The 23,592-nt window shown below is 41.8% G+C and overlaps 1 protein-coding gene across 2 annotated transcripts in view; it reads right to left on the bottom strand.

The window, feature by feature from the left end:
- LOC145409683 (uncharacterized) overlaps positions 1-23,592 on the bottom strand; it is a 410,883-nt gene that overhangs the window by 35,242 nt on the left and 352,049 nt on the right. For both annotated transcript variants that reach the window (XM_080280035.1, XM_080280036.1), the window contains one exon: positions 19,002-19,154. In XM_080280035.1, the coding sequence (XP_080136161.1) occupies positions 19,002-19,154 (153 nt within the window). The remainder of the gene's footprint in view (positions 1-19,001; positions 19,155-23,592) is intronic.

The following is a 23,592-nucleotide window of genomic DNA, read 5'->3' as shown; positions in this document are numbered from 1 at the left end:
AGGAGTATGTATAGTTGTGAGTAAAAGATGGAAGAGGAGCATAAGACAGTATGGATCAGTTGGGTCAAGGATTGTGTGGGTAAAGTTGAAAGTTGGAATACAAATGTGGACGATTGTGTGTGTGTATGCGCCAACGCAAGATCGTGCTAGAAGAGTGAGAGAAGAGTTCTGGACAAATGTAGAAGTGTGCATGGAAAAGTTTGGAAGGAATGAGAGAGTGTTTTTGATTGGTGATATGAATGGTAAAGTTGGGAATGTGAAGGTGGATGGAATAGTTGGTGAGTGGGGTGTGCCTGCTGAGATAGATGAGAATGGGAGTGCGTTAGTGGACATTTGTGCTGGGAGGGGGTTGGTGATAGCCAATACCCTCTTCAGGCATAAAATGATCCACAGGTATACATGGCGAGTGATGAGAAGGGTGGGTGGTGAACTGAATGAAAGGAAGGCAATGATTGATTATGTGTGTGTGGATGAAAGGATGCGAAGATGTGTAATGGATGCAAGAGTGTATAGAGGCTGGGGGAGTGGACTTTCTGACCACTACTTGGTGATGGCCAGAATTAAAGTTCAAGTAAGCTGGAGGAATAGAAGAAGGGAAAGACGAGAGGAAGGAGTAGTTGCAAGGAGAGTGGAAAGGTTACAAGAGGATGAGAAAAAGGCAGAGTATAAGAGAGAAGTGGAGGAACGATTGGGCAAATATGAATTGGAGCAGATGGGAGACGTGGAAGGTGTGTGTAGAATATTTACAGAAGAAATATGTGCAGCATGTGATGTGGTGTGTGGAAGGAAGAGAAGACAGAGGGGGGTGCAAGGAACAGCGTGGTGGACTGAAGAGGTGAAACAGGCTGTGGCACAAAAGAAGAAAGCATACAATGAATGGATAAGAAATAGGGGCGTGGAAGAAGTTGAGACGCAGAAGAGAGAGTTATATGTAGAAAGAAAGAGAGAGGTGAAAAGATTAGTAAGAGAGAGTAAGAAGAGAGTGGATGAGGAATTTGGAAGGAATTTGAGTGTAAAGTGGAGGGACTGTAAGAAAATGTTCTGGAGAGAGGAGAAAAGAGTAAGACAGGGTGGAAGTGAAGTTAGCAGGGGAGTGAAAGATAAAAATGGTAGATTATTAGTGGAGAAGGGAGAAAAAGTGAGCAGATGGAGAGAACACTTTAAGGAATTGTTAAACGTAGAGGATGGAAGTAATGCGAGTATAAGTGGCTGGGGAATGGCTGGGAGAAGGAGGGGGGTGAGAAGACAGGAAGAAATCAGTAGGATAGAAGTTGTGGAAGCAATGAAGAAACTTAAATCAGGGAAAGCCCCAGGAATTGATGGAGTGTGTGGTAAAATGCTGAAGCATGGGGGAGAGATAGTAGTAGAATGGATGTGGAAGATGTGCAGATTGGCCTGGGAGGAAGGTAGAGTCCCGGAGGATTGGAAGTCAGGTATAATTATTCCCTTGTACAAAGGAAAAGGGGAAAAAGAAGTGTGTGGTAACCATAGGGGCATTTGTCTTCTTAGTATAATAGGAAAAGTGTATAGTAGGATACTTATTGACAGAGTTAGAGAAAGAACAGAGAAATTAGTTGGAGAAGAACAGGGAGGCTTTAGGAAGGGAAGAAGTTGTGTAGATCAGATATTCATTCTCAGATCTTTAGTGGAAAAGTTTCTAGAGAAGGGAAAGAAGTTGTATGCAGCTTTCATGGATTTGGAGAAAGCATATGACAGGGTGGATAGACAAGGATTGTGGAAAGTGTTAAGAATATATGGAGTAGATGGAAAGTTGTTGAATGCTGTGAAGAGTATATACGATGGTGCGAAGGCTGCAGTGCATGTGGATGGTGAACTAAGTGAATTTTTCTCTTTGAAAGTTGGGTTGAAACAGGGATGTGTCATGTCTCCATGGTTGCTCAATCTGTACATGGATGGGGTAATAAAAGAGGTACAAGGTAGGGTAGTGGATGTTGGAGTGGCCATGGTAAGAGAGGATAGTGTTTGGAAACTCTCTGTACTGTTGTTTGCAGATGATACTGTGTTATTGAGTGAAGACGAAGGGGAGCTGCAAGGCTTGGTGGATGAGTTTGAGAGAGTGTGTAAGAAACGGAATCTAAAGGTGAATGTAGGGAAGAGTAAAGTGATGGTCTTTGAGAGAGGTGAAGTCAGTGAATGTACAGCGAGGTTGGATGGTGAGGAATTGGAAAATGTGAGTACGTTTAAGTACTTGGGTAGTGTGATGAGTAAGGATGGAGGTTTGGAGGGTGAAGTGCTTGAAAGGGTACAGCAGGGAAGAAAGGTTGCTGGTTCCTTGAAAGCAGTGATAAGAAACAGGGAAGTGAGCATGGAAGTGAAAAAGTTTCTACATGACAGGATTGTGATACCAACACTAACGTACGGAAGTGAAGCTTGGACGTTGTTGGAAGGACACAAGTCAAGAGTGAGAGCAGTGGAAATGAGTTATTTAAGAGGAGCCTGTGGAGTCACATGGAGAGACAGGCTGACGAATGAGGATATAAAGGAGCATTGTGGTGTTGATGTGGATGTGATAGGAAGTGTTAGGAGGAACACACTGAGGTGGTTTGGCCATGTGGAGAGGATGGAGGGTGAAAGACTGACGAAGAGAGTGTATGTGAGTGAGGTGGAGGGGGAAAGAGGGAGGGGGAGGCCGAGGATGAGATGGAGGGATGGGGTGGAGAGGTATATGAGAGAGGGGGGTGTGAGCTGGGAGCAGGGGAGTGAAATGGCGGGGGACGGGGCGACTTGGAGGCGATTTGTTTGTGGCCACCCCAAATGGGATTGAGGCGTCTGGCAATAGATAGATAGACAGTTTCCTTTGGGATCGATCTTGCCCAATATTTTTCTCACCAAATTTGTGTTTCTCTCGAGTCTCACAGATCTAACCTTTTCTTCCTCCATCCAATTTCCATTTCTTTTTTTTATGCAAGAACGAAGGAACCAAAGGCCAGGGGCCCACAAACCATTCCTCACAAGAAAAAAAACAAAAACAATACAAAAGAGAGCCAAATTCAAGATCCGTTCATTTCAAGATGCCTGGACACACTACGTTTGAAAGACTGGAGATCATAGGAAGTAGGAAATACAGAGAGGAAGACAGTTCCACAGTTGACCTGTTGCATAAATGAAGGGCTGGGAGTAACGGTTAACTCTTGTATTAGAGAACTGGACAGAAAAGGGATGAGAGTTTGTTGCTAGACGGGTGCTATGAGCCCATCGTAGAGGTGGAGGGATGCAAGCAGACAGTTCAGAGGAGGAACGACCATTGAAGTAGGGATAGAAAGGAGATAAAAATGCAACAGTGCGGCGAAGAGACAGAGGTTGAAGGGAGCCAGCAAGAGAAGGAGAGTTGATGAGACGAAAAGCCTTTGACTCCACCCTATTGAGAAGAGAAATATGTGGGGAGCCTCCCCACACATGAGTTGTACTCCACACAGGGGCAAATAAAACCCATGTATAAAGTCAACAACTGTGCAGGGGTAAAGAAGGAATGGAGTCAGCTTAGCACAACTAATCTCTTGGAGGCAGATTTTACAAGAGATGTAATATGATCTTTCTAAACTAAGTCCCGAGTGAATAAAACCCCAAGCATGTTCAAGGATAATGCAGGATTGAACTGGATATTATTAAACATCAGTGGGTACTCCTGTGGAAGACTGTGTTGGGTTGATAGGTGTAAAAACTGAATTTTGATGCATTAACCCTTATCCGCCAGCTGATGTGTATGCACGACAGGATTCAGGGCGCGCAGGGCTGCTGGTTGCCTTGTTATACCGCACTCACCTTCCCGCCATTGTTTGAGAGCGGGACCGTTTTCTGTGATACCTACGGGGTAGGTAGGACCCACAAGTACCCCCCGGTGACGCTGTTCAGTCTGTACTCGGCAGTGGTAGCGAGAGGAGCTATGTTATCTTCCTCGACGTCGTCCGATTCCATTCCACTGCATGAAGGGCTGATCGCCTCATCGACCCCCGCTAAAGTCATGCCCTTGTGCCAGGTAAAGGGCTTAGTGATAGTGCCATAGGACGTGCCCTAGACAAAACTGTGTCATCTCGAACACTGAGTGAGAATACGTCGTCAGAGGGCAAACAAAGCTACCACGTGGAGAGCGAGCTCTCTCGCCCTCCATCCCCTACTCACTCTCCGACGCCAGAGAGGGCTCTCCGACTTCTACAGGAGGAAGGGAGAGCCTACGACAGCGATGATTTTGCTGATGAGGAGGCAGTAGATGACCCAAGATATCGGGAAAGTGGCCGTGGACCTGGCGGACATCTGTGGAAAAAATGCCACAGAGCCATTTTCCCCACACTCTCCCCGCCTGCTCGCCGACGTATCTTTCTCCACCGCTCCCCCACACCTCAGCCTACCACTTCAAGGGCAGAATCACCTCAACCAGGCCTTTCAGGAGTTGTATTGCCTAGACGGGAGCCACGTGGTGATACGCAGCACCGAGCGTCTTCAAAGGAAAGTTCCGCGACAGGTGAGTCATCACCCGCTTACTCCCCCACCTCTCCCTTTCCCTCCCCCTCTCCTCCCCTCCCTCCTGCCTGTGACCGTGCACGTGGTTGTGCACGAGTGATTGGAAAACGCAGTGCATCTGTCAGATGGCCTGCTCTACCACGTGTGAGTAGAGTAGATACATTTGTGTGGGAGGATGGTGCTGGCTTTGAGCCGTCTGTGCCGGCATTTGATGAGGAGGGTGCAGGTGTGCAAGAGGATGCACTTCCCCCCAGGCCTTGGACTATTAGTAGTCTATTCAAGACAATTTTCACAACTGCAATTATGCAGTACCTGGTTGATGAAATTAATTTCCACCAGGCCATGTGCGTGCATTGGCTGGACATACCTGCTGGCGAGAACAGGCACATACATGAATGGATACCTGTAGAGGTGGGGGAGATGTTTGTGTGGCTCGCCCTGACCATGCTGATGGCGCATGTAAAAAAACATGTGCTTCACGGCTAATGGTCGGTGGATGAACTCGTTGGCACACCTGTCTTTGCAAAATACATGGCCCGTGATAGGTACCTGGCAATCCTGAGGTTCCTACATTTCAAACGAAATTACGGGCCTGCACCGAATGACAGGTTATGGAAAATAAGACCAATTCTGACAATGCTGAAAGAGTCATTCTCCAGGGTTTTCTGTCCATTCCAGAAAGTGGTTATTGACGAGTCGCTGGTGTTATTCAGGGGCAGGCTTGCATTTATTCAGTATGTGCCATCAAAGCATCACAGATTTGGCCTGAAATTCTTTGTGCTTTGTGACTGTAAAACTGGATATGTGCTGGATGTAATAGTTTACTCGGTGACAGATGTTGATATACCTAGCGAAGATCCTCATGGATTCTCTGCATCAATAGTGAAAGTGCTGAGGGAAAGGTATTTCAACAGGCACCACATTCTGTACACCGATAATTATTACACAGCCCCAGCGTTGACAAAGTATTTGCTTGACCATGGTACTGGGTCCTGTGGAACTGTTAGGGCCAACAGAAAGAATTTCCCGGTATTTACGGCAAATACTAAGAAAAGAGCCCTTCTGACACAGAAATGTAGGAACATGTTAGCCCTTCTCTGGCATGATAAGAGATGGGTTAACATGTTGTCTACAGTTCATAAGGGTGTGCTGGAGGAAACTGATAAAACAGACTACAGGAACAGGGAACCCATGGTAAAGCCAGATGCAGTCAATAATTACAATATCAACATGCGGCTGGTTGATAAATCGGACATGCAAGTTGGTGAGGTCGATTGCTTACGTAAGTCCTGCAGGTGGTACAAGAAGGCGTTCTTACACCTTCTTGATATCGCCGTCCTCAACAGTTTCATACTGTTCAAGGAGCTTGTAAGGAAACCTCTCTCTTTACGAGAGTTTGAGAGAGAGCTTGCACGCGAACTCCTTGAGCAATATTCAACTGCTCAGGTGACAGGTGCTAGGCAGGGGACAGCGGCTCCAGCTGACAGGCTCAGCTGTGCTGAGTATTTCTGTCGGCACAAGATTGTGGAGATCAGGAGAACAGCAGCAGGTCGTCTGGCATACAGGTGGTGCCATGTCTGCTGCACAACCAAACGCCGTCCTCCAGCACAAAAAGAGATCTCGTACCAATGTGTAGAATGCAAGGTCCCCCTATGCCCCAAATGCTTCTCAGAGTATCACTCCGAGCGTGAGTACTTAGCAGGTGTGTGGGGAAGTGTAAATAATGTATAGTAATGCACAAGTATGTGTATTTTCATAAATGAGTGAAAAGTGTGATAGTATGAGAGAAGTACAGTAAGTGCTAAGATGTAGGTAATTTATAATAAGTTCAACAAGTGTAGATAAGTGCTTTATAGTAAGTGCAATACAGAAATTGATACTGCGTACTGGATATTGGTTTGAAAATTATTGGAAATACTTTGCTTCTGCCTACGTGTTACCTGAAAGAAAACCACTTGTGAGCGGGCCACAAAGAAAAATACCTGCTTGGCTATACCAAAATTATTTCACTCAATACTCAGGGAGATTGTGCCAAATATGAGCATCAGTGTATCTGTGATGTGACGTAGTAATAATGTTAGTTGTGTGATACATTTCTATGATTATCACTATAACCCTGAATAGTACAAAGCAGTATGATTTACAGTACAAATAATTACCTCATACTCTACGATAATGCGTGAAAGAGCAACAACATTTACTTGTCAAAGTGTAATTACACGTAATGGTGATGTACAGTGCAGTTCTGAGTGTCATAGTAATGGAGAAATATGATTATTTACGGAAGAAGTGAGAACAGAAAAACGAGGTAAAGGAGAAACATTCCTTACGGAAGAAGTGAGTACAGAAAACGGATGAGATATTTCCTTTCCCACACACCTACGGGGCATAGAGGCATTATGAAGCGGGTGGTAAATCCTTGGGTGAGCTACATGAACCGGGTGATGACTCATTCTCACAGCGGTGAGTAAGGAGCAGTGGAAAAATCGAGTGGAATCTTCCGCATTCCTTCGAAGGACACACGGGCAGTGTTACAATCACCACTCCAGGCAGTGCTGCCAATGCTAGCTGGCTAGGCCAAGGCTGCAGCCAGTGCAGCGCACTCGGAGCAGCGCGCCAAAACATGAAAAACCACTCGTCTTCAACTCATCCTTACTCATCGACGGGACCACCTAGAGACCTCGGGATACCATCATTGGAAAGAGGAAGAGATGTTGAGTCTTATGAACTTTCATTTGACTCTCTAGCTATTATAGTTTGTTAGATAAGAGGGTTTGAAGTAAGGGTATTTATTCCAAAATCTCAGAAATCGCCCGTAGGGAGGCGTGTGCCGCGGCCGGGAACCTCCCGGAGGCTAAGGGTTAAAAACAACAAGATTATTTTTAACTCAGTCAGAGATATAAGCCAAATCAGACATTAGATTTGCCATAGCCTCATCCCTTGTTTGTTGAAGTAACTGCTGAGATGGACGTTGCGGGAACCGAATGGGAAAGTGAAGGGTGGAATCATTAGCGTACGAGTGGACAGGGTTAGATATACAGCTCAGAAGGTCATTGATGAATAAAAGGAAGATAGTTGGTGACAGGAAAAAGCACTGAGAAACACCAATACTGATGGATCTAGGAGAAGAACGATGGCCGTCTACAACAGCAGCTATAGAACAACCAGAAAGGAAGCTATAGATGAAGGCACAGATAGAAGGATAGAAACCGTAAGAGAGCAGTTTGGAAATTAAAGATTTATGCCAGACTCGATCGAAAGCCTTTGAGATGTCAAGTGCAATGGCAAAACTTTCGCCAAAGTCCTGAAAGGAGGATGACCAGGAGTCTGAAAGGTAGGTGAGAAGATCGCCAGTGGAGCGTCCCTGATGGAACTTATTCTGATGATCAGAGAGAAGGTTGTGACAGGAAACATGCTTTAAAATTTTTCTGTTAAGAATTGACTCGAAAACTTTTGAGATACAGTATGTTAAAGCAATCAGACGATAGTTAGAGGGTTGGGAATGGTCACCCTTCTTTGGGACTGGCTGAATGACAGCAAATTTTCAACAAGAAGGAAAGGTACAAGTTGACAGACAAAGGCGAAAGAGTTTATCTAGGCAGGGTGTAAGCACAGAAGCACAGTTCTTGAGAACAACAGGAGGGACTCCATCAGGCCCATATGCCTTGCTAGTATTAAGGCCAGTGACAGCAGAAAATACATCAGCTGAAGAAATTTTAATGTCAGCCATGAGGAAGTCAGAAGAAAGAAGTGATGGAGGAACAGCACCAGAATCATCTAAGGTGGAATTGGAGGAGAAAGTCTGAGCGAAGAGATCTGCTTTATCAGTAGAAGAAATAGCTACACAGCCATCAGAATAGAAAAAAGGAGGGAAGGATGATAAGGTAAAGTTGTTAAAAAAGTTTTTGGCAAGGTGCCAGAAGGAGCTGGAAGAATTCGAGTAGGAGAGTTGGGAGCATTTAGTATGGATGAAATTATTTTTAGCAGAGCAAAGAACAGACTTAGCACAATTCCGGGCAGAAACATAAGCAAGATGTGATTCAAGGGTGGGTGGGTTCTGGTACCTTTTATAGGCCCTCTCCTAGTTGCGGACAGCATTAGAACAAGCGTGATTAAACCAAGGCTTTCTTGCATTAGTCAAAGGATATGAGAAAGGAATGTATGCTTCCATGCCCAAGAGAATAACCTCTGTACTGCGCAATGCACACATGGAATCAATAATCATTCCAGAGAAAATCAAAGAAGTACTGCCTGAGGGCCTCCCAATCCACAGCTCCAAAGTACAACATTCGATGTTTCTTTGGAGGGTCCACAGGCCATACTGGAGGAACAGGACAGGTCAAGGTAATTAGGTTGTGATCGGAGGAGCCCAACGGAGAGGAAAAATTAACAGTGTATGCAGAAGGATTAGTTGTAAGGAAGAGGTCAAGTATGTTGAAGCTCTCTCCAAGGCGGTCAAGGATACGGGTAGGGTGCTGTACAAGCTGCTCTAGGTCATTAAGGATAGAAAAGATGTAGACTTGTTCACCAGGTGCATCAGCGAGAGGAGAGGAGAGCCAAAGGTGTCGGTGAACATTGAAATCTCCTAAAATGGAGATTTCAGAGAAAGGAGAAATGGATAGAATGAGTTCCATCGTAGAAGTAAGATAGTCGAAGAATTTTTCAGTCAGTAGAATTAGGAAATAAGTAAACAACGCAGATATGTTTAGTTAGAGAATGACAAGAAAGCCGAAGCCAGAGAGTAGAGAATTCAGAATAATCAAGTTCAGGAACACGAGAGCAAGATAGATCGCTGCGTACATATACAAAACAGTCACCTTTGGCTTTGAAATGAGTATAGAAAATGTAGGAGGAAACAGAAAAGGGTTTGCTGTCAGTTGCCTCAGACAGCTGAGTCTCAGACAGAAAGAGAAGGTGAGGGTTAGAGGAGGAGAGGTGATGTTCAACAGAGAGAAAGTTAGAGGAAAGGCCGCGAATGTTGCAGAAATGAAGAAGGAGTGAGTCAGACAGTGGTTCCAGGCATCTCTCAGAGTCATCACTGGGAGAGGGGCGGAGTCGGGGAATTTATGGTCCCCCCCCTGGGGACTCCGAGGCCAGATTTAACTGTGCCATTTTTCCTTTTTTAATTTTGAAAAGGAAGTGTAGTGTGCACTGTCCATGTAGTTTGGTGTTGATAGTTAGAGAAACTTGTATTGGAGAGCATGCTGGCCTACTCTGTGTGTTACTGAGACACTGAAAAAGTTCAGCAAAGGGAGATGGTTAGGAACTAGTCCTGAGGGCTGATGAGACAGGAGCTCCAGCTTTCCCTGTCATCAGCCTTTCATCCACCTTGGAAGTACTGCCCTGCTCGACTGGTGCTACAGTCTACTCCTTGCAAATACTACCACACATCTATTCCTTTCTACAGTTTCTCTCCCTGTTTTCTCTTTTTTCTTCAATATTTTCACTACATTTTCTTCCATTTTTTTCTTCTTCATTTCCCTTTCTTCCTGAATGATTTCCCTTATGCTGACCACTTCTTTCTGTTCTTCTTCCACATGTGCCCACTTTGCCTTTTGCTCTTCTAACACACTACTCTCCTTCTCCGTTTTGGTACTGCTCTCTTCTAGTTTTCTCCTTAATTTGATATTTTAACATTTCAAATTCTCGATCTCCTGGTTCGCCATCTCGTTGGCCTGTGTGTGTGTGTGTATTTACCTAACTGTGATATACAGAATGAGCTATGCTCGTGGGGTCCCATCTCTGTTTCCCAGTAAGTCAAATTTAGCTTTAAACTCGTTAAAGTTTTTAGACTGGACGATCTCTTTGTCCAGGCTATTCCACAGGTCTATACATCTATAAGGAAAACTATATTTCTTGATATCCTTCAAGCAGCTTGGTTTCTTCAGTTTCATTCTGTGTCCTCTTGTTGTTCTCTTATCCCATAGAAACAGATCTTCTTTGTCAATTTTGTTTACTCCCACCATGGTCCTGAACACTGCAATCATGTCTCCTCTCTTTCTCCTTTCTTCTAAAGAAGGTAAAAATCCAGCTTTTCCAACCTCTCTCTGCACAACAGACCTGCAAGACTGGGGACCATTTTGGCTGCTGTTCTTTGTATTCTCTCAATCTTGTTTATATCTTTCTTTTTGTGTGGGGACCACACTACTGCTGCATATCTAACCGGGGGTGAATCATGGCCACTATCAATTTTTTCATCATCTCCTCATCCATATAATGAAAAGCTACTCTTATATTAGTCAGGAGTTTATATGTCTCTCTAACTGCCTTGTTAATGTGTTTTTCAGGTGACAAACTGTCCTAGACCAGCACTCCCAAATCTTTCTCGTCTCTCGCTTTTGTGATTGGTTCATTATCCATCAAATAATTCAATGATGGCCTCTTGGTACTTTTACCCATTTCCAATATTTTACATTTCTTTGCATTAAGTTTCATTTCCCACATCCGGCTCCAATCATGTATCCTATCCAGATCCTCCTGCAGCATTTTACAGTCCTCCTCAACCTCTACTTTCCTCAAGATCTTTGCATCATCAGCAAACAGACTTGCATAACTGTTCACTCCATCTACCATATCATTTACATAAACCAGGAACATTACTGGCGCCAACACCAAGCCCTGTGGGACTCCACTTGTTACTTCCCTCCATCCAGACATCCTATCCTTTATTACTGTCCTCATTTGTCTGTCTCTCAGAAAGTTTCTCATCCATTCCAGGAGGTTCCCCTTCAGTCCTCCTATATGCTCTAGTTTCCACATTAGTCTCCTATGAGGTACCTTGTCGAAGGCTTTCTCCAAATCAAAATACACACAATCCACCCAATCATCTCTCTCCTGTACCACATCAATCGCTCTTGAGTAAAAACTCAACAAGTTGGAAACACATGACCTTCCACTTCTAAATCCAAACTGATTATCAGCCAAAATATTCATCTCTTCCAGATATTTTATCGATCTATCTTTCAGAATTCTTTTGCACAATTTTGCGACCATGCTCGTTTGGGACACTGGTCTATATTTCAGGGGTTCTTCCGTGTTTCCTCCCTTATAAATTGGTACCACATTTGCCCTCTTCCATTCTTGAGGCACTTTCCCCTCTTCCAGAGAACACACAATTAAACTGTGAATCTTATCCACCAGTTGTTTTCTGTATTCCTTCAGTACCCAATTAGAGATTCCATCTGGTCCTGGGCCTTTCCTTACATCTTGAGTTTCCAGTAATTTATACACTTCCTGTACTTCCACTTTTATATCTTTTATCATTACATTTCTAGTCACACCCTCCCCTTCCACAAACTCCTTTTCATCAGTGAAAACTGATTGGAAACATTTATTCATTATTTCTGCTTGCACTGCTGCATCTTTATAGACCTTTCCTTCTACTTTCAGTTTGGTGATTCCTTCCTTTTGTTTTAGTTTGTCATTGACAAATCTATAAAACAGTTTGGGTTCATCCTTGCATGTGTCTATTATACCTTTTTCAAAACTCCTTTCTTCCTCTCTATGTATTCTTATGTAATCATTTCTAGTTCTTTTATATTCTTCCTTTGTTACCTCTTTTTCTCCAACTGTTCCATACCGTGTCTCTCTCTTTTTTTGCTATCATACACCTTCTATTAAACTACTCCTTTTTTCTGTTTTCTTTCCCCCTTACTCTTGGCACAAATTTTTCCACTCCCGAATTATAGAAGCCTAGAAAAATATCCCACTTCCTCTGCATCTCTCTTGTTTCTCTGAATTTTCTCCAATCTGCATTTCAAAAAATTTTCTCAATCCTGTAAAGTTTGCTTTCCCAAAGTTGTATCTTCCCTGCCTATAAAGCTTGTCTCTTGGCTCCACATTCTCTGTTGTTATCTGGAACTCAATGACCACATGATCACTTTTTTCAATAGGACACAGATATTCCAAGGATTCTATTACATCAGGTTCTTTGGTAAACAGTAAGTCTAGTCTTGCTGGTGTGTCCTCACCTCGGAACCATGTCTCTTCTTTGACCCACTGCGTCATCACACTGTTCTTTGTTATATTTAATAATGTAGTGCCCCACGAATCTTCGCTGCCTCCTGAGTTCCATTCCTCCCAGTTCACCTCTTTACAATTGAAGTCACCCATTAAAATGTGTGTGTGTGTGTGTGTGTGTGTGTGTTCTTACCTAATGGTATCTTTACAGGAATGAGTCAAGCTCGTACTGTCCTGTGTATTAAACCATTTTCATCACACAAATCCTTAATTTTAAGAATAGTTTTGGCACACACTATTTAACTCAGTGGTGCATTCCACTGATCAATTGCCCTATTTGGGAAACTAAATTTCCTTACATCTTTGTCATCTCTCTTTTTATGCAGTTTTTTGCAGTGTCCTCTCGCTGATGCCTCCTCATAGGTTATAAACTCATTGATGTCTATTTTCTCTTTCCCTGAGATGCATTTATATTGTGTAATCATGTCTCCTTTTCTCCTTCTCTCTTGTGATGTTGGTAGGTTTAGTTTTTCTAGTCCTTCTTCATAGCTTAAATCCTTTAAGCTTGGAACCCATCTCATAGCAGCCCTTTGTGTACTTTTCAATATTATCTATGTGTTTTTTGAGATGAGGATTCCTGACTACAGATGCATATTCCATGGTTGGTCTGATGAATGATGTTATTAGCTTTCTTAGCATGTCTTCATTTATACACGTGAATGCTATTCTCATATTAGCAAGCAGTGTGTGCATTTTTCGTAGTTTCTCATTTGTGTGGTCAGCCGGAGATTGTTACTGATAATCACTCCTTGGTCCTTCTCCCTTTCTGATATGTGCAGAGTTGAACTTCCTAGCTTATAATAACAATCTGGTCTTTTTTCACTTCTACCAAACTTAATTACATGGCAACTGTCCACCCTGAAATCCATTTGCCATCTATTGATCCATCCATGAAGCTTATCTAATTCTTCTTGTAGCTTTCTGTAAGAGTCTGTGTTTGCATTTCTCCTTTGTATTTTTGCATCATCAGCATACACATTCAGACAGCTTCCACTTCCAGCGTTCCTGTATCACTTATATATACTAAAAACATAACTGGTGCCAGCACTGAGGCCTGTGGAACTCCACTAGTCACTTCTCTCCATGATGAGTATTTACCCATTAGTACTGTTCTCATTTCTCTTTTTCTGAGAAAATCCTACATCCAACAGAACAGATTACCTTGGATTCCTCCTTGATGGTACAGTTTCCATAAAATTCATTGGTGCAGTACTCTGTCATATGCTTTCTTAAAATCTAAATAGATACTGTTCACCCATCCTTCTCTTTTTTGTAGTGTTTCTGTAACTCTATCATAGTAACTTAATAGACTTGTAACACATGATTTTCCTTTTCTAAAACTGAACTGTCTTTCTGTTATCATACTGTATTTTTCTAGAGGGTTTACCCAAATTTTTCTTATTAGCTTTTCTAGTACCTTGCTTACAACACTGGTCAGGGCTACTGGTCTATAGCCGAGTGAATTCTGTCTATTTCTTTTCTTGAATAGGGGAACAATGTTTGCTTTCTTCTAAATATCAGGTAGTCTACCTTGACCTAAGGATTACTTGAATATTTAATACAATGGTCTGCTTAACTATTCTGCACATTTATGTAGCACCCAACTTGAATTTTGTCATGACCATTTGCTTTTCCTTTGTCTAACTTACTCAACTCTTCCTGTACCTCTTATTCTGATAATTGTATATCTGGTAATAAGTGTGGGCATGCTTGTTCCTTATCATCTCTCTCAAAATTACTTTCTTCAGTAAAAACTGATTGGAAATTTTTTTATGCAAATATCTTTTTCTTGGATATAGGTTCTCCCTTCATCCATGATGGACTGTACTTTAACTTTGGTTTCATGGTGGATGTAGATGTAAAAAAGCTTCAGTCAATCACTACTTATTTATAATGTCTTCCTCAAACTGCCTTTGAGCTTCACTCTTTATCCATGTATAATCATTTCTTGCCTGTTTATAGTTGTTATATGCCCTCTCACTTTTGTGTGTTCTTTACCTATTCCACAGCAAGTCTCTTTTCTCTTTTGATTTTTTACATTCTGTGTTAAACCACTTCTTTATTCTTATTTTTGTTTCTTTGTGCTGAGGGATAGAAATTTGGAGTCCTGTTTCATATAATTCACAGAATTTTCTATATATATTTATATCTTGTCCTCTAAGCTCCTTTTCTCAGTCTATTTCTATAAAGTTTTTCTTTAAGTCTATTTCTATTAAGTTTTTCTTTGTAGTATAAGCTCTTTTTGTAATTTTCATTACTGCTAACTATATCATATGCAATCCTGAAGTTGAAATTTAATACTTCTTGGTCGATTATAGAGGGTGAAACAGTATGTTGTCAATATCATTATCTTGCCTGGTAAATATATGATCTAGTAATGATGGATCATCAAGTCCTCTTTTTCTGGTGTTTTCCCTTACATGTTGTGTTAACAAAAACTCCTGTACAAGACCTAGGAGCTTTAGATCCCAACAGCTCTCATGGCTTCTTACATCGAGAGTATTCCAATTTATATTTGTACTGAAATCTCCAGTTGATATAATTCTTCCATATTTCTTTTCCATTCTATGTAGTAGGGCTCTTAACTCTGAACTGTACTTTCTGCTAAGTCTTCATATGCACCTCTTTCCCAAGTGTTTGTTTTGGGCAGCATGTATAAATCTGCCACAATTATTTTCCCTTCAGATGTGTCAATCTCTCATGCAATCAATTCTACTTGTGATGGTATATCTATTTATAGCTCTTTGACTTGTAGATTTTTCTTTGTTAATACCAGAACTCCTCCTCCTCTTTACAAATTTCTACCTCTTCTGGATATATTGAAATCCTCAAAGCTTAGGGTGTTGTTTGATATCCTTGGGATTAATTTTGTTTCAGTTAGGCATATACAGTAGGTACGCACAGTATGTGAGCTCACGGTAAGCAAATCGCATAGTACACGAGGACCTATTCTTTATCAAATTTTAGTGTATTTCTTAACAGTACACGAACTGAACTCATAATAGGCGAGATGACAGTGAAGACAGTCCCAAATCTGGGGTTACTCCGAGCACATGGCATTGCCACCCCAAGACGTGCCAACGGTTGCCTACACTCCACCCAGCACCAGTGACGGAAAGTGGAGACTTGTCGATGATGGGGATCAGCCGGGTACTGTGTGCCCTAGATATATTTAAGGAAGAATTCAAGGACATCGAATACTGTCAGCTGCGAGTGGAGGAAGTGATGACTTCACTAGACAGAACCTTCCGCTACTACAGTCAGGCACAACCAGGAGGTTAACAGAAGGAAGCAAACCCTTATCACCCGTTACCTGTGGCCTCAAGAAAGTGAGGAATCACTCCCTTCAACATCAGAAGAGCCATTTCCCGAGGAGATCAAGAGGATGATGCGATGTCTGAGGTGTCAGAAATAAACTTTGAAGGTTTATGAAAGAAGTGAGTGCATTAGCTAGTGAAAGTGTCGAAAGGGCTGGTGATGAGAGTGGTAAGGAAGGTGGTGTGTTGGGTGGTGTGTTGGGTGCAAGAGGTGCACGCTAGGTGCCTCACCCTGCCTCGGATCTTTCTTATGTCCATCAAGCCTGTTGTCCTCTTGAGTTAAGGTGAGTAGTCATATTATTGTTGGTTTTGTTAAGCCATATCCTTGTTGATTTAGTAAAGCCATAATCTTGTTGGTTTACTTTATCTTAGGTAATATGTCTTAGAGAGTTTCCCTGTACAGTATAATACTTAGGTCTGAAAGGAGTCTCAAGGGTTACCAATGAAGGGGGGTGCCACTCACATGTAATTTTTCCCATAAGTTTATGTACTCACAGTACGCGAAATCCTAGTACGCAACCTCCTCTGCCCCCCATAAACTCACATGCTGTGTGTACCTACTGTAATATGAGGTTCCATTTCTTTGGTATAGTCTTTTATCTCTAATCTGGATACCATTCCATCTACATTTGAGGACATCAACTTAATCATGTTATTTACATATTTGACATTTGAGTCTACTATCTTCCTTTTTCTTGGTCCCTGTTGTTTATGTACTGGTACCATTTATTTACTCATAATCCCACTACTGTGTAAAAAAAAAAATTTGCTCCTCTCTTCCTCTGATCTTTCCTCATTTTTTGTTTTTGTTTCTTCCCTCTTTTCCTTTGTGATCCCCATTTCTCCTGAGATAAGCATCTTTTTATCCATTCTTTTTAAAATTCCTTTTTTCCATGATTGTTAGCATTTGTTAATATTTCCTCTACAATGTTCACACTTTGGAAGGTTACTTTCAGAGACCTTGACTTATTTCTCTCATATTTCCCTAGCCTTTTGTATTCCTCTATGTCTTTATCACAGATATCCTCTGATACTTCCTTCAACGTGTTCATTAGATTTACCATCTCCTTTTTGTCCCTCAAGATTCTGTTTCTTATTTCTTCTTCATTTATGCCACTGACTGCTACAGATTTGTTGACATCTGCTGATTCCTTGACCAGTTTTGGGTTGTTTTTAATTATTTCCTTCACTTCCTTTCTAATGCTTTTTTCTTCAACTTTCATTTCTAAGTCTTTCCTTCCTGTCACTAATTCAGCATACGAAGTTTGTACTTCATCTTTGCAATTTCTCATCATTTCATATGCCTGGGTTATCTTCTCTTCAGCATCACTGTTTTGGTTTATCAGACTGCTTCCTTGCCTAACTGTCTCTGTATCATTTTATGCATTCCTCCATAATTCTCTCATGGTTGACAACTGTACTGTAATCCTCATTTCACTAGTGTTCTTTCTATGTGAAACTATCTCAACTGACAACTCATCTATTGTTGTGTCTTTCCTGTTTCATTCCTTTACTAATTTTTCGTTTTCTTCCTTTTGCATGCATAGCTCCTTCTTAATTTTATCTATTTCTCCTTGAAAAGTTTTCTCCAGGATATTCACTTTCTTTATTGTTTTATTATATGTTTCTATTTCAACTGCCTAGCCCCGGGCTCCTACACTCCTCATGGGGCAATGTAGGATTGGATGATGGATGGATGGACTATTTCAACCAGTTCTGGGTAGAAATCATCATTCCGTTTTCTACCTCTATCACTTCTCTTAACTCCTTCCAAATTCACTTTACTGAAGATAGTATCAGTACTCATCTTGCACAAAGATAATTCTTACTTAGAAAGATAACTTTTACTTAGAAATCTGCATCTTCCTGCTACCCACCTGGTGATAATGATGACACCCAGGTGATGTTTACGCTGTGTCAGCAGATTTCTTTGAATGCACTGACTTGGATACATTCTTTTATTTGGAAAACATTTCTTAGATTATACTTGCTCTATTACATTGGAACATCACTTAACTTAGCCTAGTACAGAGCATGACTCATATAAAGAAACTATTAGGTCAGGCCAGTGTGGAACGTAGCGACCTGCGTCCTCTCTCTGCCCTCTCGCCAGTGTGTATCTGTGTGTGTGTCCCACTGTACACTGCTATAACAACTGCATGTTTGCGTAGTTTAAGGTTATTTTTAGTAGAGATCTAAGAGAATAAGGGTAACTTTAACCAAGTTTTCCAGTACTTAGGAAGCACAGTGTTTGGCAATGCACCATCTACCAGTGGGAATTATCCATCCTAAGCAGGATCAGTGTATACCTGACCATACTCTTAGGTGGGGAAAAGCATCTGGATGACGATAAATATGCACAGATGGCTTTCATGCATAAACAAATGCATGCATTCATTCATACATAAATATACAGACAGTATACATACATACATTTACATACATACATACATATATACCATACACAGTATATACTGTACAGACATACATATATATATTACACTGAACAAAACACTTACTGTACATACACAACTGTAAACATAAAAACTCATCAAAGGCCACAACTAAACCAAAATAACACGAATAAAAACTGAAACATTAATAATTCCAAGGACAATTCTAGAGAGATGCATGTTCTACAGCACAAAACACATTCATGTTGACTCCATGTACCAGGATATGAATATACATATAGTTTCTAATCTGCAGGAAATGAGAAATATTAAGAAATGCAGGACAAAAGCAATGTACTGTACAGTCATAGTCAATAATTCCTAAACAATGCTGTGGTTCCAAATTAATAACATGAGACTATCTGGTAAAAGTCTTTGAATGCATCTGAATATCAATCCCTTCAACCCGATGACATATTTTGTAACTTATCCCTGCTACTTGAAGATGACTTTATTCATCTTATGATAGAATCTTCAACCTGGAGGGGTTTGATGTAGCCTTCACTAACACCTTAACAGTAAGACATTCCCTACTGAAAGAAAGAACAACACAAGGAATGTGTCCTTGGAGTGAAGGGGTGATATCAAAGTTTAGCATAATCAAGTTTAACCAGCTCTAAGACAGTGAGAAAGAACTATTGTCCGTAACTGTACTAGCTATCAAATCAGATAACGGATTGGAAAAATATATGGAAGTTGAAAGATATTTAGAGTAATCACTGTCTTAACTCACAGATCCATGGTGTTGACTGTAGAAGAAGGGCAGGTGGTCTCAGTCTTGACGTGGCAAGGTTTGTGGCACTGATACCCACAGTCCCGACACGCATAGCCTTGTTTACCCAGACGGCGACCCATATTCTTTTGGCACACCTCGCACAAAGTTGAACTGCAAAAAAGAGGAATGCCACATTACTGTATATGACAAATAATGATGGTCATTCATGCTTCTGGATGGATCCTGGTGACCTAGTGATTGGAATGCCACAATCAGAGTAACTGCTTTGCACAGGTTTGATTCCCAAGAGGTGACTGGATGTGTTTTGATTACATAATGCCACCAAGGGAAGTAAGCAAATCATCTATCCTGACAAGCACTAAACTACAGAAGTCTAGCCTCTATGTGTTTTTTAAGATGAGGACTCCAGACTACTGATGCATACTCCAAGGTTGGTCTGATGAATGATGTTATTACAGTATATATCTTAACCTGTCTTCATTTATGTATGTGAATGCTATTCTCATATCTGCAAGCAGTGTATACATGTATACAAGAGGATGAGAAAAAGACAGAATATAAGAGAGAAGTGGAGGAACGATTGGGCAAATATGAATTGGAGCAGATGGGGGACGTGGAAGGTGTGTGCAGGATATTCACAGACGAAATATGTGCAGCATGTGATGTGGTGTGTGGGATGAAGAGAAGACGGAGGGGGTTCCAAGGAACAGCGTGGTGGAATGAAGAGGTGAGACAGGCTGTGGCACAAAAGAAGAAAGCATACAATGAATGGATGAGAAATAGGGGCGTGGAAGACGTTGAGAGGCGGAAGAGAGAGTTATATGTAGAAAGAAAGAGAGAGGTGAAAAGATTAGTAAGAGAGAGTAAGAAGAGAGTGGATGAGGAATTTGGAAGGAATTTGAGTGTAAAGTGGAGGGATTGTAAGAAAATGTTCTGGAAAGAGGTGAAGAGAGTAAGACAGGGCGGAAGTGAAGTTAGCAGGGGAGTGAAAGATAGAAATGGTATATTACTAGTGGAGAAGGCAGAAAAAGTGAGCATGTGGAGAGAACACTTTAAGGTATTGTTGAACATAGAGGATGGAAGTAATGCGAGTATAAGCGGCTGGAGAATGGCTGGGAGAAGGAGGGAGGTGAGAGGAAAGGAAGAAATCAGTAGGACAGAAATTGTGGAAGCACTGAAGAAAGTTAAATTTGGGAAAGCCCCAGGAACTGATGGAGTGTGTGGTGAAATGCTGAAGCATGGGGGAGAGATAGTAGTAGAATGGATGTGGAAGATGCGCAGATTGGCCTGGGAGGAAGGTAGAGTTCCGGAGGAATGGAAGTCAGGTATAATTATTCCCTTGTACAAAGGAAAAGGGGAAAAAGAAGTGTGTGGGAAAAGTGTATGGTAGGATACTTATTGACAGAGTTAGAGAAAGAATAGAGGAATTAGTTGGAGAAGAACAGGGAGGCTTTAGAAAGGGAAGAGGTTATGTAGATCAGATATTCATTCCCAGATCTTTAGTGGAAAAGTTTTTAGAGAAAGGAAAGAAGTTGTATGTGGCTTTCATGGATTTGGAGAAAGCATACGACAGGGTGGATAGACAAGGATTGTGGAAAGTATTAAGAATATATGGAGTGGATGGGAAGTTGTTGAATGCTGTGAAGAGTATGTATGATGGTGCTAAGGCTGCAGTGTGTGTGGATGGTGAACTGAGTGAATTATTCTCTTTGAAGGTTGAGTTGAAACAGGGATATGTCATGTCTCCAAGGTTGTTCAATCTGTACATGGATGGGGTAATAAAAGAGGTACAAGGTAGGGTAGTGGATGTTGGAGTGGCCCTGGTGAGAATGGTAGTGTTTGGAAACTCCCTGTACTGCTGTTTGCAGATGATACTGTGTTGTTGAGTGAAGATGAAGGGGAGCTGCAGGGCTTGGTGGATGAGTTTGGAAGAGTGTGTAAGAAACGGAATCTAAAGGTGAGTGTACGGAAGAGTAAAGTGATGGTCTTTGAAAGAGGTGAAGTCAGTGAATGTACACTCACTCCAGAAAGTATCGGTGCACTGTGGGTCCGTTGCCAACCGGAATGATTCGACCAAGTGGCAGTGACAGCCCGTATAAATTGTAACATTTACGGCCATTCCCTACTCATTATGAAGAACGCAAGAGGTATCTGATATAGCAGTCATCTATCGTTTGGGATGCCAGCATGTGGGAGGACAGAACAGCAATTTCCAGTTTCCTCTGGTCCCTGTGTCATAGTATTTAATACATATTCTGCACCGATACTTTCTGGAGCGAGTGTACAGCGAGGTTGGATGGTGAGGAATTGGAAAACGTGAGTACGTTTAAGTACTTGGGGAGTGTGATGAGTAAGGATGGAGGTTTGGAGGGTGAAGTGCTTGAAAGGGTACAGCAGGGAAGAAAGGTTGCTGGTTCCTTGAAAGCAGTGATAAGAAATAGGGAAGTGAGCATGGAAGTGAAAAAGTTACATGACAGTATTATGATACCAACTCTAACGTATGGAAGTGAAGCTTGGACGTTGTTGGAAGGACACAAGTCAAGAGTGAGAGCAGTGGAAATGAGTTATTTAAGAGGAGCCTGTGGAGTCACATGGAGGGACAGGCTGACAAATGAGATTATAAAGGAGCGTTGTGGTGTGGATGTGGATGTGATAGGAAGCATTAGGAGGAATACACTGAGGTGGTTTGGCCATGTGGAGAGGATGGAGGGTGAGAGACTGACGAGAAGAGTGTATGTGAGTGAGGTGGAGGGGGGGAGAGGGAGGGGGAGGCCGAGGATGAGATGGAGGGATGGGGTGGAGAGGTATATGAGAGAGGGGGGTGTGAGCTGGGAGCAGGGCAGTGAAATGGCGAGGGACAGGGCGATGTGGAGGCAATTTGTTTGTGGCCACCCCGAGCGGGATTGAGGCATCTGGCAATAGATAGAGAGATAGTATACGTTCCGTACCTTCCCACTGATGTGGTCAGCTGGAGATAGTCTGTTATTGATAATCACACCTAGGTCCTTCTCTTTTCTGATGTGTGTAGGGTTTTACTCCCTAACTTTTAATCCCAATCAAGTCTTTTTCCACTTTTACAAACTTGATTACATGACACTTGTCCACATTAAATTCCATTTGCCATGTATTGCTCCATTCATTAAGTTTATTTAATTCTTCTTGTAGCTCTTTACAGGAGTTTGCATTAGTAATTCTCCTTTGTATTTTTGCATCATCAGCAAACATATTTAGATAGCTTTCATTTCCAGTGTTACTGTCTGTATCATTTACGTACACTAAAAACATAACTGGTGCCAGCACTGAGCCCTGTGGAACTCTGCTAGTCACTTTCCTCCATGATGAGTAATTTCCCCTTAGTACTGTTCTCATTTCTATTTTTTTGGGAAAATCTTGAAATCAACAATACAGTTTGCCTTGGGTTCCTCCTTGATGGTACAGTTTCCATAAAAGTCTTCGGTGTGGTACTCTGTCAAATGCTTTCTTGAAATCAAAATAGATACTGTCCACTCATCCTTCTCTGTTCTGTAATGTTTCTGTTACTCTTTCATAGTAGCTCAATAAATTAGAAACACATGCTTTTCCCATTCTGAAACCAAACTGTCTTTCTGTTATCATATTGTGTTCTTCTAGATGGTTTACCCAAACTTTTCTTATCAGCTTTTCTAATACCTTGCTTACGACACTGGTTAGTGATACTGTTCGGTAGTTAAGTGGATTTTGTCTATTCCCTTTCTTGAATAAGGGAACAATGTTTGCTTTCTTCCAAATATCAGGTGGTTTACCTTGTCCCAAGGATTCCTTGAAAATTAAAGATAATGGTTTACTTAACTCCTTTGCACACTCATGTAGCACCCAGCATGAAATTTCATCAGAACCATTTGCTTTTCATTGTCTAATTTACTTAACTCCACCTGTATTTCTATCTATCTATTTTCCAAAACTACACTGCCCCATGAGGAGCGTAGGAGCCCGGGGCTAAGCAGTTGGTCCCAACATTTAAGATGAGAGTGACCAGCCTCACTCATCCCTGAGTGGCATTACATGAGCAATCAACCCCAACCACCCCTTGGATATAAACCTTCACCGCTTCAATCCGATTGGAGCGCAATAATTACCCACTAAACCACCAGGCACCAAAATTTGGTTATATGGTTACCACCCAGTGTAGTATATAGTTTCCTGGTGTACAGAAAACCATTTGGCTTGTCACTCAGTGCAGAGTCATCCACAGGCAGAAGGAAGAGGATAGAATGAAGGAAGGAAAGACAGAAGAGGGAGTGTAAAGCTACCAGTAGGCAGAAGGACAAGGATAGAAAGAAGGAAGGCAAGACAGAAGAGGATGGAAGGAAAGAAGGATAGAGGAGAGGGCAGACACCTGACAGCAGCACTACATCGAGTGAGTGGATGGTGAGCGCCTCCACCTACCCTGTATTTCTTTTTCTGATATTTGTATATCTGGTAGTATGTGTGGGCCTGCATGTTCCACATAATCCCTCTCAAAATTATTTTCTTCTGTAAAAACTACTTGGAAATTCTTAATTAGTGCTTCACAAATATCCTTCTGTTGTGTGTAGGTGATCCCCTAATC

This window comes from Coenobita brevimanus, chromosome 82 (assembly GCF_032717465.1).
Source record: "Coenobita brevimanus isolate Jiangsu-jjx chromosome 82, ASM3271746v2, whole genome shotgun sequence".
Taxonomy (NCBI): domain Eukaryota; kingdom Metazoa; phylum Arthropoda; class Malacostraca; order Decapoda; family Coenobitidae; genus Coenobita; species Coenobita brevimanus.
This window is presented reverse-complemented; position numbering and strand designations above follow the sequence as displayed.